This window comes from Dermochelys coriacea, chromosome 11 (assembly GCF_009764565.3).
Source record: "Dermochelys coriacea isolate rDerCor1 chromosome 11, rDerCor1.pri.v4, whole genome shotgun sequence".
NCBI classification, from domain to species: Eukaryota; Metazoa; Chordata; order Testudines; family Dermochelyidae; genus Dermochelys; species Dermochelys coriacea.
The window spans coordinates 79353177-79366912 of NC_050078.2; the positions used below are offsets into that span (position 1 = coordinate 79353177).

The 13736-nt window shown below is 41.5% G+C and overlaps 1 protein-coding gene across 4 annotated transcripts in view; it reads left to right on the top strand.

Moving 5' to 3' along the window:
• Window positions 1-13736, top strand: part of LOC119863626 (minichromosome maintenance complex component 3 associated protein) — an 85321-nt gene that overhangs the window by 6060 nt on the left and 65525 nt on the right. For all 4 annotated transcript variants that reach the window (XM_038422333.2, XM_038422335.2, XM_043505837.1 and 1 more), the window contains exons 3-7: window positions 1403-1623; window positions 2120-2198; window positions 5831-5972; window positions 7353-7549; window positions 10281-10420. In XM_038422333.2, the coding sequence (XP_038278261.1) occupies window positions 1403-1623; window positions 2120-2198; window positions 5831-5972; window positions 7353-7549; window positions 10281-10420 (779 nt within the window). The remainder of the gene's footprint in view (window positions 1-1402; window positions 1624-2119; window positions 2199-5830; window positions 5973-7352; window positions 7550-10280; window positions 10421-13736) is intronic.

Consider the following 13736-nt stretch of genomic DNA (forward strand, 5'->3'; position numbering starts at 1 on the left):
CACATCAAATTCATAAGGTTCTTCCATCCAGTTTTCTCTCTTTCTTTGGTATCTCTCTTTTGCTTTCTTCTCTCCTCCCTTTTCCATTCCCTAATTACCTTATTCCTTTACCTTCCACCCCCCTCATCATAGTTCTGTACATGCTGTTCCCTCATTCTGGGGTTTCAGGAGAAAGTAAACTGAACTCTTGCAAGTTCATCAATACATACTACTTAACCCAGAGGTTCTCAACTTTTAATTTCTGAGGCCCCCGCGACATGCTGTAAAAACTCCATGGCCCAGCTGTGCCACAGCAACTGGTTTTCTGCATATAAAAGCCAGGGCCGGCGTTAGGGGGGAGCAAGCAGGGCAATTGCCCAGGGCCCCACACCACAGGGGGCACCGCAAAGCTAAATTGCTCAGCCTTCGGCTTCATCCCTGGGTGCTGGGGCTAGGGGGCTCCAGGCTGCAGTCCCATGTGGCAGGGCTTCAGCTTTCTGCCCTAGGTCCTAGCGAGTCTAATGCCCGCCCTGCTTGGAGGACCCCCTGAAACCTGCTCGCAGCCCCGCAGGGGGCCCTGGACCCCTGGCTGAGAACCCCATCTTAACCTTTGCACTGGCACCTGATAACTGTGATAATGGGCACTTTCTAAATATTTATTCAGTAGTTCTGTGTAGCCTTTCCATCCCTTCCTACCCTGACATCCCAAAGCTTTCCTGGAAATTCAGAGATGTCTTGATTTCCTCCTTTGCAAACCTCCCCATCTCTTTCCTTATTCTGTCTCTCTTCTTCCCTTCCCCACTTTCTTCTCCTCCAATGCCTTCTTCAGTAGTGTGCCTTTTTGTAAAGAGGACTACATCATAATGTATACTCTCAGTGGGATTTAAGGCTGCCTAGCATTTCCTGAATTTTGAGTGCTTCACTCTGCAGTCTTAATGTTCTTTTAGTGCAGCTATTTTATGAAATATACATTTCATTTTGTTAGTTTTGTGACTTTACATATGCAGAAGAGAACCTAACTGTTTACATCTTAATTTATTTAATCTCACTTCATAACCAACTATATGTGATTGTGTATTGCATAGTCCATTTTCATGCCTCCACAAAGCTGAAAAATATTTTTAAAATACATAATTGCACACTAGTAATTGCACACTTTGCCAGTTGTAATGAAGGACTCTTCAATACAGGGGTTAGTTAACGATGCCATGAGAACTTTGAATTTCCTTGCTTTGCTAATTCAAAATTTCAACCTTAACATTGAATTATTGTAGTGTTTTCATTAACTAATCTGCAGTGTAAATATGTACCCCCTGCTTAATGCAAACTTCTGATTTAACGTCTAAGTTCTTGAGATCCAAAATAAGAAACCACAGGCAGTTCTAGAGCCTGATTTCAGGACTCTTTCAACACTTTCTCTCAGATTCTGCTATTGTGACCCCTTCACGTCGAAATCGAAGCAGCGAGAGTGTGGACAGTCTTGGTGGCTTGTCGCCAAGTGAACTCACAGCAATCCAGTGCAAAAATATCCCTGATTACCTTAATGACACGAATGTGCTCGAGAAGCATTTTGGACGGATGAAAGTCCGGCGCATCTTTACCAGGCGCAGTAAAAAGCTGGCTATTATTCATTTTTATGATCATGTGAGTATTTAATGTAAATTTAAAAATAGATGTCTAGTATCTAAATATTTGTTTGGGATGTGTACAGCCATTCACTGTGGTGGAGTTAATGGATTTGTGCTCTAACCAATCAACATTTGGAGACCAGACTATATTCTAACCACTAAAGGTGATCCCATCAGATCAGGATTGAGGTATATTGATGGCACAGCATGGGGAAGCCTATGTTGCTAACGCATGCTGTACCTGTTCTGTAGTTAAAAAGAGGCCTTCAGTCTCGAGCTATCAGCCTGATGCAGTACTTATTAGGGTACCATAGAATTCAGCTTTATGTGACCTCCACACAAGGCAATCTTCTGCTGGGGCAGTCTCCTTGCCACATATGGCATTTGGGCATTTAGAGATTGCTGAACTCCCAATGGAACAAACAAACATATCTTTTTTGTACATGCTGTATAAACTTCTTTACATCTGGTTCCGATGCTAATTGTCCCTGGTATTGCATGCTGTTTTTCAGGCCACTGCTGCTCAGGCAAGGAAGAAGGCAAAAGGGTTACATAAAGACATAGTAACATTTTGGCATAAGAAGAAAACAAGTAAGCTTTTATTTTCTGTATTTCTTCCAGGCATGATATAAGAGGGTGACAATTAGTTGATTTCAGTGGAGTGGCACCTGTTTGCACCAGGTTGGAATTTGGCTTCAGAAGTAAAACACTGTTTCTGTGGTTGTTTCTCCCTTTGTGATGGGCACCAAATGTAAAGGCTGTGCTTATGTACAGTATCTGATTTTTACAATCTGTCTGTAAGAAAATAAGACGAATGTACTTGAAGTAAAAATTCAAAAATAAAGCAATTCTTGGTGGTGTCTGCTAACTCTCAGCTTTTTAAAGTCAAATATTGTTCATAAGACAATGTTGATTAAGTGAGAGTGGTTTTCTTCCAATGGCCTATTATTAAGACTCTGTGTTTGTCACGAAGGTCATGGAAGTCATGGATTCTGTGACTTTCCATGACCTCCGTGACTTCTGCAGTGGCCCATGCGGCTGGCCCGGGAGCCACCTGAGCAGCTCGGGCACCCCGTGGGCCAGTCGCACCAGTTGTTGCTGGGGCAGTCTTGGGCTCCCTGCCATGCAGCAGCAGGAATTTGGGTGTGGGGGGACTCAGGGCTGGGCATTGGGGTACTTACCGGGGGGGATCTCTCCGGAAGGGCAACAGGAACTCCTCTCCATCAGCTCTTACCTCCATGTACTGCCTCTGTCCACAGGCACCGGCCCCCGCAACTCCCATTGGCTGCAGTTCCCAGCGAATGGCAGCTGCAGAACCAGGGCTTGGGATGCAGAGGAGGCAGCACTGAAGTTGGGAGCTGAAGGTCTCCGCTTCCCAGGAGCTGAGGGAGGGGAACCTGCCCCAGCCCTGCCAACCCCTCCACCCCAGCACCCACAGCAATACCTGCACCTCCACCCAAGCACCCGCAGTGCCCCAGGGCCGTGCCCTCTCTCCCCCCCAGTTTTAGTCAGGGGTATATAGTAAAAGTCATGGACAGGTCACTGGCCGTGAATTTTTGTTTACTGCCCGTGACCTGTCCATGACTTTTACTAAAAATATCCATGACGTAGCCTTACCTGTTATATATCTAATCTGCTATTCTCCGACTTTGTTTTTTGGCCTTAAGGATTAAATGTGAGTCTTGAATTTAACTGTCCTACTTAAAAGCTATAATGCCTTTATAAAGCACCCATGGATGATAACCAGCTGATTAGGCACTAGCTGTTGTGAACGTTCCTAACATTGTGGTTTTATGAGTATCAAGACCCTCATGCTGCAAAATAAACTTTTTAGATTGTTGGGTAAAATTTTAATTTGAGAACTATTTGCATAATAAAAGAGATGGTGTTTTCTCCTTCTAGTATTCTTGCAAACTAGGAACCATCTGGAAAGCTGACTTCTGGGGCAGATATACTCTCCCTTGCTGAATTTAATGTTTGATGTAGGGTTACATGGTGCTGTCGTCTTCAGTTTCTTTCCTGTTCCTCTTTTCCTCATGTTTTGACCACTTAGTTATGTCTTTCTCTTTTAGTGTATTGTGTTAAAGTAAGTGTTTAAATGTAATAATTTGTATGGGTCTGTCAGATGTGAGTTGTAATGAACAGTTCCCGCAGGTGGTGGTCCAGCTTGGAAGTATACCTCCCATGTTAACTTTCCTTTGAAACAAAACACTCTAGTTAACCTTATTGTAAACGTACTCCTAGGATCGAAGTATCAGTACATGGTACTCTGCACAGGGGTTCTCACAACAAATTTTTTGGTGGCCTCAGAGTGTGGCCACCAGTTCTTGCTGGTGGCTGCTCTGACAATTTTTCCTAAAATACTTATTAACTTTAGGAAAAACAAATAAATATACACATATACATGTCCAAATCATTATAATTTATCTATGTAGGGTTTGTTTGTTTGTTGGTTTTTTTGCAGACTCAATAATACAAATAATATGTAGTTGTCTCTAGTCTTTACTAGACCAAAACAGAATAGAAACACAAATAAGGTGCTTTGAACATTCTTGGCTTTTTTCTTCTTGTTTCTTTTGCTTTTTTGGGTTGTTGGTGTGTTTTTTTTGTTTTTTTTTTTTTGAGACTTGCTAGCTATAAGTAAGTCTGCTGTGAAAAGTGATATTTGTATGTTTGTTAATATCATTTTTCACAGCAGACTTACTCAGCTCCGGCAAGCCTGGGGACAAATTAAGCCCTAGATGGGGAGGTGGGTACAGAGGCAGCAGGCGATGGGGCACTGGGGGAGGCAGTGGGAGCCAGAGGTGATGGGGGCAGGGGAAGCTCGGGGATAGAGCCTGCCACCACACAGCCAGGGAACGGAGCCCAAAGCCACACACCTGGGACAGGACCTGGGGACAGAGCCTGAAGCCCCGTGGTTGGAGCCTGCCACCCACCACCCCAGGACTGAAGCCCAACCCCACCACTCCCAGGAAGGTGGGGAACTCACTAACTGCCTGCTCCTCCAGAGGAAGGCGGGCCCAACCACTGCTAGTGGCCCCTGGGGAGGGGCTGCTGCTTTGCCTCCCACTCTCCCAAACCACGGCCCAGGAGGCTGTGGCTGCAAGAAAAGCCCCTGGTGGCCGCATTTGAGAAATGCTGGGACAAACACCAGTACCGAAAGTATTGCCTCATAATTCCACAGCCCTAAACTTCCCCACAAAAAACGAATGCAAACTGCTGCAGTGTTGTCCTCCTGAAACTCTGAGAGTGCTTACTTGCCCATGCTCATCTCATTATGACATTAACTTCGGAGCCTGATTGTGAAAATGGCTTCATCTTAAATTATTTCACTTTTGATCATTTTAGCAGAACAACCTAGCTAATGTACCAGATGTGTGCTGCTGCTGCCAAAAAGCATGCACAGGGCCCCAGCTCTTCACAGAGTTCAGATTTAAGTTCTGAGGACACGTGCATCCGAGAATGAGTCTGTACAGGTAAACCTGATTATCCAAATGTCTTGGGAGACATTCAGAACACTTGAATAAATCACAATTTCTGATAAAATTCATATCTGTACAAATTTCTGATTTGGGAAACATCCAAAATTGGTTTCAGAGTAGCAGCCGTGTTAGTCTGTATTCACAAAAAGAAAAGGAGTACTTGTGACACCTTAGAGACTAACAAATTTATTAGAGCATAAGCTTTCGTGAGCTACAGCTCACTTCATCGGATACATTTGGTGGAAAACTTTTTTTCCACCAAATGCATCCGATGAAGTGAGCTGTAGCTCACGAAAGCTTATGCTCTAATAAATTTGTTAGTCTCTAAGGTGCCACAAGTACTCCTTTTCTTTTTATCCAAAATTGGGAAATCCAAAATTAGGATAATCAGGCTTTACATTTGCTGACAATCTGCCAAACAACTACAGTTATTGCTCAATAGACCTTTTGTCGTTTCATATTGAACTACATAACTGTATGGATTGTAGTGTCTCATTCTGTCAGTCTGCAACAGAACCAATAAGTTTCATTTTCCTACACTGTGGAATTGAATTGATGCATGATGCATCTTCTAATGCAAAATCGCTTGCAAACGCTATTTAAATTCACATGACTGTGACTTCTAAAACCATAAGGAAATACAATTAAAACAAATTAGAACACATTTTTTCAAGAAGTAAATTAAAAAATGTCAGTTGCATGATTTGGCAAGTATCTGACCTCACTTGGTATATTATTCAGGTCTTGGTAAGGGAGAATTTTCATCTAAGGAGAAGAAGGTAGATGAAGGGAGACAAAGCAAAGAAGAGCAAAACTATCAGCATTCCCCTCTTCGTAAATCTTTAATAAGACCCTCCACCAGTAGCAACCTGTCTAGTAAAAGGTATGTTAATTTCTCTAGCAGTCTGGCTGATAGAGACTTTTTCCATGACAGGGATTTCCTATCAGAATGTATGTCTAGTAACCACAATCATTTTGTATTGAGTAAACGAAAAAAAACAAAACAAAACCAAGTTCCCATTTATTCATGGCAGTTTTGTTTGCAGTTTCTGATAAGTTCCTTTAATTGTATATTTACTGTTTACCTTCTCTGTTGTTCATTCCAGTTGGAATGTGAGTGTTAGGCGCCTCTTGGTCTTGTTAAAATTTGAAGGTTGAGACATATGTTGAACAGATAATTTTTTCCTATATGTGCAGTAATGCTTCTGATTTCATGCATGATTTGGATTTTAAGATGCCTTATTTGTTCTTAATTTGCCTGTTAAGTTATATATCTGTGGCTTTTTTTCCCAATGGGGCCTCTCACTGTTTTGGCTACAAGACCATAAAGCAAATGCTCTTCTGTTCTTTTCATTGTAATAGGCTTAGATAACAACCACTATAGTTAAGATTTCAAACCATTATAACTTGTGTTTTTAGATGTTCTTAGCTTGCTGAAGTTTTCCAAGCTTGTTCTCTTCCCAAAGGTGAATTTTGTTTAGCTATTTGAGCAAAATCCCTTCAGCCACTTTTGTTTTGTGGCGTGAGAAAAATAAAATGTTGTACATTAAATTATTGTGGCAGCTCATTTTGCTCAGCTGCATTTTAAAACTTGAAGCTCACCATGCAAATAAATCTCAGTTGTAAATACTGTCCTAATTTGTTATAAAAATCAATTGTTGGATAATCAGCCGTTATAAAATGCCTGTGGGATTGGGCCTTTCATAGTCTCTTGATATATTTATGTTGGTATGGAATATGGTCCTAATGGAACAACCTGTTGTGTTTCTGGGTAGCATTCCAACATGTAAAATACCATCTATTCAAGACTGAATAGTCCGTCAAGCAATTTGACTAGCCAAACACTCTAGTTCTTTAGTATTATACAAAAAAGTTTGTCACAATCAGGAACAGATACAGACTACCATACTGTTTACTGATATACAACTGCTGCACATATTATGTCCAATGGCTGTCCAAACTTGAGATTTTTTTCAGATCTGTCTAGGGGATTTAGATACATAACTTCTACTTAAATTAATTATGCATTTATGTAAATGAGTTGTCTAAATGCTCAAGACTGCACTGACAGTCATAACTGTAGTGTACAGAAGTATAACATTGCTGACAGCATCACATTTCCAGAATAGTTTTAGACAATAATGTGAGAGGTGTGTTAAGAGTAGAAATCCAGGCAAATTTATATTCTCTTTGGCTTGCAGTCCCTCTTATTTTCACAGTGTACGGTAGAGTATCACTGATCAAATCTGTTGTTTATTTTTAGTTCTCCAGCTAAGAAATCTGCTCTTACAAAGTCGCTGCAATTTGAGGCAGACCCATTTGATTCTGGGACTGAAGGGCAGAACTCTGAGAGTTTGGCAGTATCAGCATCCTCTGTCAATAACCTGATAGGCTCAGTGGCAGAGACCTCTGAAGACAAATATCGCCTTCTGGACCAAAGGGATAAAATCATGCGTCAAGGTAACATTTGTAATTGTGCATGTGTAGATGAGGATAATCAAATTTAATGCTGATTGTTGTAGGAACTAGGAAGGAATTCTTTTTCTGTCAAAGTATAGCCTTTTTCTATGGCATCCAGCATTGGCCACTACTAGAGGTAGGACCTGATGGACCAGTGGTTTGATCTGCCATGGCAAATCTCGTATCCTACTTTTCACTCTTGAGATTCTTATTTTAAACTTGGACACTACAAATCTAGAAGTTCAACAGCTATAAAGGTGCATCTTCGGGGGGGCAGCTCAACTACCCAAATGACAATAAAATACCTGAGGTCAGATCCCAAGAGGGTAAACTTTTACCTTTATTTTTCATTTATTTTGTTGTATTTAATAAAACTCGTTTATGATAAAAATGACAAATTGCTTCTGAGATGTAAGAATATTATTTTATAATTTTGTAGAGTTTTTACCATTAGGACATTTGTATTAGCTAGATCCTTATTAGGCTTGTCTGATGAGATCAGCACAATCTCTCTATCATTTACTAGGGAGAGAAACTAGGCAATAAAGTATTATGAAATCTACTTACATTATTTAAAATTTTTTTTCTGCTGGAAAGGGACTCTCGAGTCAGGTAAATGAGTATAATGTCTGCGTATGAAACCAAAGAGGTTAGACTCTGGATTCTCAGATACCATGGTGGATGGTTGTGCTGTAAGAATCTGCATAGAACAGCCTATAAAATAGCATGGTTTTCTCCTCCTGTCAGGGGGACTGCTCTGTTTAGGTAGACTTGTTCCTCATAGTCCTTACAAAATTCCATGTTTCCTTATTGCACATGAATATCTATTGTGACAAGTAAGTATCAGACAGTATCCCTGTCAAAAGAATGTTTATGCATACTTTATTGACATGTATTGTATAAAAGAGGCATTAGTTTAGGATATTTTAAACATTTCTCAAAACACGGAATTGTATGGGAGCTAATTTCTGAGTGCAGCTACAAGGCTAAAGTGCACTGAAGGAGTAAAGACATGTATTACACAAATCAGAAATTGTAAGAGAGTCCATTCTTAAAAGCCTGTCTTTTATATGTGAGAAGGGATCAGGGGATTCCCTAGGGAACTATCTAGATGCCATTTTAGTAGTTTCATATTAAACTTGTTTTATTACTGTACTTGTATAATGTTATTGGAGCAAAAGTCTTAGCAAATAGGCACTAGTTTTTGTGTTTGTTTGATCTGGAAATCTTACATTGGTAAGCAATAAATAGTCAGCACATGGGTTTATAGTGGCATGACTCTAAAATTAATTTGGAGCCATGGAATGTTTACCTGATATGGATTGAGCTGCTTCATGGTGCTATGCAATACCAGCATCTTTCTGGTGGCGCCATTAGTTTCTGAAAGATCTGCACATGTAAAGAAAAAACAACCTGCATGTTTTTAGTTACAAAGATATCCTTTTAAAAGTGGATTGTTACAATACTGAGTGCAGACCGTGAAGAATGTCTGTGTTGCTGAAGAGTTTAAATGCAGTAAAACTGCTGAGTAAAGGGGTATGCTGTTCAAGTGGACTCTGCAAGGAGAAGGGGTATGTTGGCATAGCAAGATTACAGGAATGGGGAGCAGGACAATGGATCAAGTACTACATGCCTGGCCCTAAATTACAGGGTTCCCTGAGGCAGAGTGACTAGTCACCAATTTCTTATGCATGTAGATGCCTTTTCCCTCATCCTTTCTATAACTTGGCTTTGCATGGGGGAAGATGCATAATTTAGTCTTAAGAGTCGTATGAGCTGCCATTTATCTCTCTGTTGTGTCAGCTCTGCAGCCTAATGATTATTTGAATATGACCTGTTACTCAGCTCATCGTATCAAAAACATCCATCTGCCCTTGGATTTTGTCTAGAGCAGTGGGTCTCAATCAAGGATATGTGTACGGAGGTCTTCCAAGGCGTACTTCAACTCATCTAGATATTTGTCTAGTTTTACAGCAGGCTATGTAAAAAGCACTAGCAAAGTCAGGACAAACTAAAATATCATCCAATGACTTGGTTTTACTTCTCTATATACTTTACACTGCAATATAAGTACAATATTTGTATTCCAATCCAATTTATTTATAATTACATGGTAAAAATGAGAAAGTAAGTACTTTTTCAGTAATAGCGTGCTGTGACACGTCTGATTTTTGTAAACGAGTAGTTTAAGTGATGTGTAACTTGCGGTATGCAAGACAAATCAGACTCCTGAAACGGGTACAGTAGTATGGAAAGGTTGAGAACTACTGGTCCAGAGTACCGCTACCCCTTTTTCCCCCCACGTGTCCCAGTCTGGCCCTCCCAGTGGCTGCAGAGAGTCGTGCCTGCGAACGGTCAACGTCAGCAAAATGTCTCGCTGCCCGCAATCAGATTACCCTGTTGGGCTGTAGGTTGCCCACCACTGGGCTAGACAGAGTGATAGATGCAAAGTCACTGAAGAAGAGGAATCCACTGTCAGGTCACCCACTGTTTGTGCCTGAATGATCTTTAAGATAGTGACCATGTTTACGACCATGTCTACGTTTGTTCAGTACAGCGTACTGTCAGCACTCTCCTAACAATAAATAATAAAGAGTGGATGTTTAGGTTCCCGCTGAAACATGGCATACCTAGGGCTGTAGTCTGATTTGATTATATCTGGGTGATGTACATCAGCTGGAAACGAAGGAGCAGGACATTTAACAGTTGTTTTTGTTTAACACTTGTTTAGCTCGAGTAAAAAGGACCGATCTAGGCAAAGCTAAAACATTTGTTGGAACATGCCCAGACATGTGTCCTGAAAAAGAACGCTATATGAGGGAGACAAGGAACCAGCTCAGTATCTTTGAAGTGGTCCCAGGATCTGACAAGGTACCAGCCGCTATGTACTGACTGCTGCTGTTGTGATTGTTTATTTGCTGTCATTGAATCGTCAGTTAAGCTGTCAACACTGTGCAATATATCTCTGGTTTAATTCTGATGAAAATTTCTAGGGACCAATGACTCTAGATCCCAGAACATAAATATGAACTGGGTTTTTTTACAAAGAAATCCCTTGTTTGTTTGTAGACTCACAGATAGAAAAACCCTTTCCAAGGCTGCAGTACAGGTATATAAAATTCCCCATTACAGGGGGAAAGCTCTCTTTTAAATTGATAATAGGTTATTGTGACAATTATAGACTCATAAATGTGACAGGTTGCTCCCTCTCCCCTGGAGTGCCACCTGATGTACTGGGGTCCCACTGAGCCCTCCCGTTCCTCCAGCCTGGGCTCGCTCACCCTGTCTTGCTGTTCCAGGCCCTCAAGCTTCCTCTAGCACACACATAGGTAAGGCAACATCCAGCTGTAAAAGAACACAGAAGCTCAGATCAGCTCTTTGTGGGAAAATTCAGTTCAGGGATTGCCCAGCACTCAAGCGCACACCCACCCCAGAGTGTAAACCCAAAATTGTATCGTCTTGTGCTGACCCAAATCTATACAGCGTGAGCTCATGAAAATCACCCCTCCCTCAGTGTGGAGGAAGATGTGCATAGCTTTCTGCCCTCCAGTTAGGAATTGCACAAACTGATTTATAAGAAACAAAAACAAGTTTATTAACTACAAAGAATGGGATAGCAAGCAGATCAAAGTAGATTACTTGAGAAAATAAAGCAAACACACCAACTAAGCTTAATACACGAAAGAAACTGGCTACAAGTAGTAATTTCTCACCCTAATGTTGTTTTAAGCAGGTTGCAAAGATTCTTGAAGACCAACTTCTTTTGCTTGCAGCTTAGAACTCCAGTTATTCCTTTCATGGGCCAGACACCTTCTAGCCTGGGTCCATTCTTCCCTTCCCCAGATCAGTCTTGGGTGTTTCCAGCAGTCGTCTTGGGCAGGGATTCAGTGAAGAAACGACCCTGATTACCTCACTTCCCTGCCTTAAATAGGATTTAAATATGGCTGGAATCCTTTGTCCCTGTGTGATTTCCCCCCTCTGTGGAAAAATGCTAGTAGTCCAAGATGGAATCCAGTACCAGATGACATGATCACATGATGCTGCAACCTCAAAGCAGCATCCCAGGAATCTTCTCAGGAAGGTGGGAGATTAGCATCTTCAAAGTCCTATTGTTCTCCCTAATGGCCCATTGACTAACCAGCCAGACTGACTGCATTTTGTCCGGTGGGCGTTCCCCAGGTGCAAACACAGTTATAATTGTTACATAGTCAATATTCCTAACTTCAGATACAGAAATGATACATCCATACAAATAGGGTAATCATAGTCAGTACATCATAACCTTTCCAAAAATATCTTACATGATCCATCTGGCATAAAACATATCTTAGTTATGCCATATTCATATAACTATATCTCTATGAAGAATATGGGGCATAGTATCACAAAAAGGTTAGAAGGGACTACAAGGATCATCTAGTCTAACCCCCTGCCAAGACGCAGTATTTGTTGTGTCTAAACCATCCAAGACAGATGGCCAACCAGCCTCCATTTGCAAACTTCAGGGAAGGAGCTTCCACAACCTCTCTAGGCAGTCTGTTCCATTGTCCTACTATTCTTAGTTAGAAACTTTTCCCTGAGATTTAATCTAAGTCTGCTATGCTGTGGTTTGAACCTGTTGCCTCTTGTCCTGCCCTCTGTGGCAAGAGAGAAAAAGTTTTCTCCATCTTTTTTATGCCAGCCTTTCAAGTATCTGAAGACTGCTCTAATATCCTCTGTTAATATCCTCTTTTCCAAACTAAACATACCGTGTTCCTTCAGGTTTCAGAGAGGTAGCCGTGTTAGTCTGTATCAGCAAAAACAACGAGGAGTCCTTGTGGCACCTTAGAGACTAACGCATTTATTTGGGCATAAGCTTTCGTGGGCTAAAACCCACTTCATCAGATGCATGGAGTGGAAAATACAGTAGGCAGGTATAAATATACAACACATGAAAAAATGGGAGTTGCCTTACCAAGTGGGGGCTGAGTGCTAATTGTAACATTCAAAATGTTACAGTGCTAATTGTAACATTCAAAAACCAGTAGGAGAGCACTTCAGTCTCCCTGGACACTCAATAACAGACTTAAAAGTGGCCATTCTTCAACAAAAAAAACTTAAAAAACAGACTTCAAGGAGAAACTGCAGTACTGGAATTAATTTGCAAACTGGACACCATCAAATTAGGCTTGAATAAAGACTGGGAGGGGCTGGGTCACTACAAAAAGTAATTTTCCCTCTGTTGATATTCACCCCTTCTTGTCAACGGTTGGGATTACGCCACATCCACCCTGATTGACTTGGCCTCATTAGCACTGACCCCCCACTTGGTAAGACAACTCCCATCTTTTCACGTGTTTCTTCAGACTTTGCTCAGGTGGCTTGCATTCTATACCTTTGATCTTCTTTGGATTCTTTCCAGCTTCTCTACATCATTTCTATACATTAGTGAACAAAATTAGACACAGTTCTCCGGCTGAGCCTAGCCAGCACTGCATAGAGCTATGTGTCACCTCCCGTGACTTGCATGCTATGCCTCTGTTAATGCAACCTTAAATTGCATTTGCTTTTTTTTGCAATAGCATCGCATTGCTGACTCATGTTGAGGTTGTGACCCCCCACAGCTCCCAGATTCTTTTCAGCAGTGCTACGGCCAAGCCAGTTATCCCCTATTTTGTATTTGAGCATTTGGTTATAATATATCTTGATCTGCTTTTATACCTGTAGTCCAAATACGGCAGCTTTGTCTTGTCTGTGGTGTAAGCAAGGGCTCATTCATCCCACTGAATCTGACCAAGACACACGTGTGTGTGTGTGTGTGTGTGTGTGTCTGTCTGTCTGTCTGTCTGTCTCCCAAAGGAGGAGAGCCTGGGCTTTTATACACTGTTTCATTCGGGGATGAATGCTACGTTTTCCTGATGTACTTGACAAGACACCCTGCTGATTTAGGGATGAATTTCTCCCTTCTCAAAACAGTTATTTCTCACCATGTTAGCACTGCAGCCTCCTCTTCAGGCAACAAAGAGAAGTGCTGCAGCTGTTACTGAAGCCACTCTGGATATTTTGGGAGGAACAATGGTTTGTGGTACAAGCACTATACTGGGACTCGAGTTCAGAGTTCTGTTCCTGGTTCTGCCACAGACTCCTTGTATGACCTTGGATGGATCACTCAGTTTCTCTCTGCCTCTGTTCCCCACCATTAAAACAA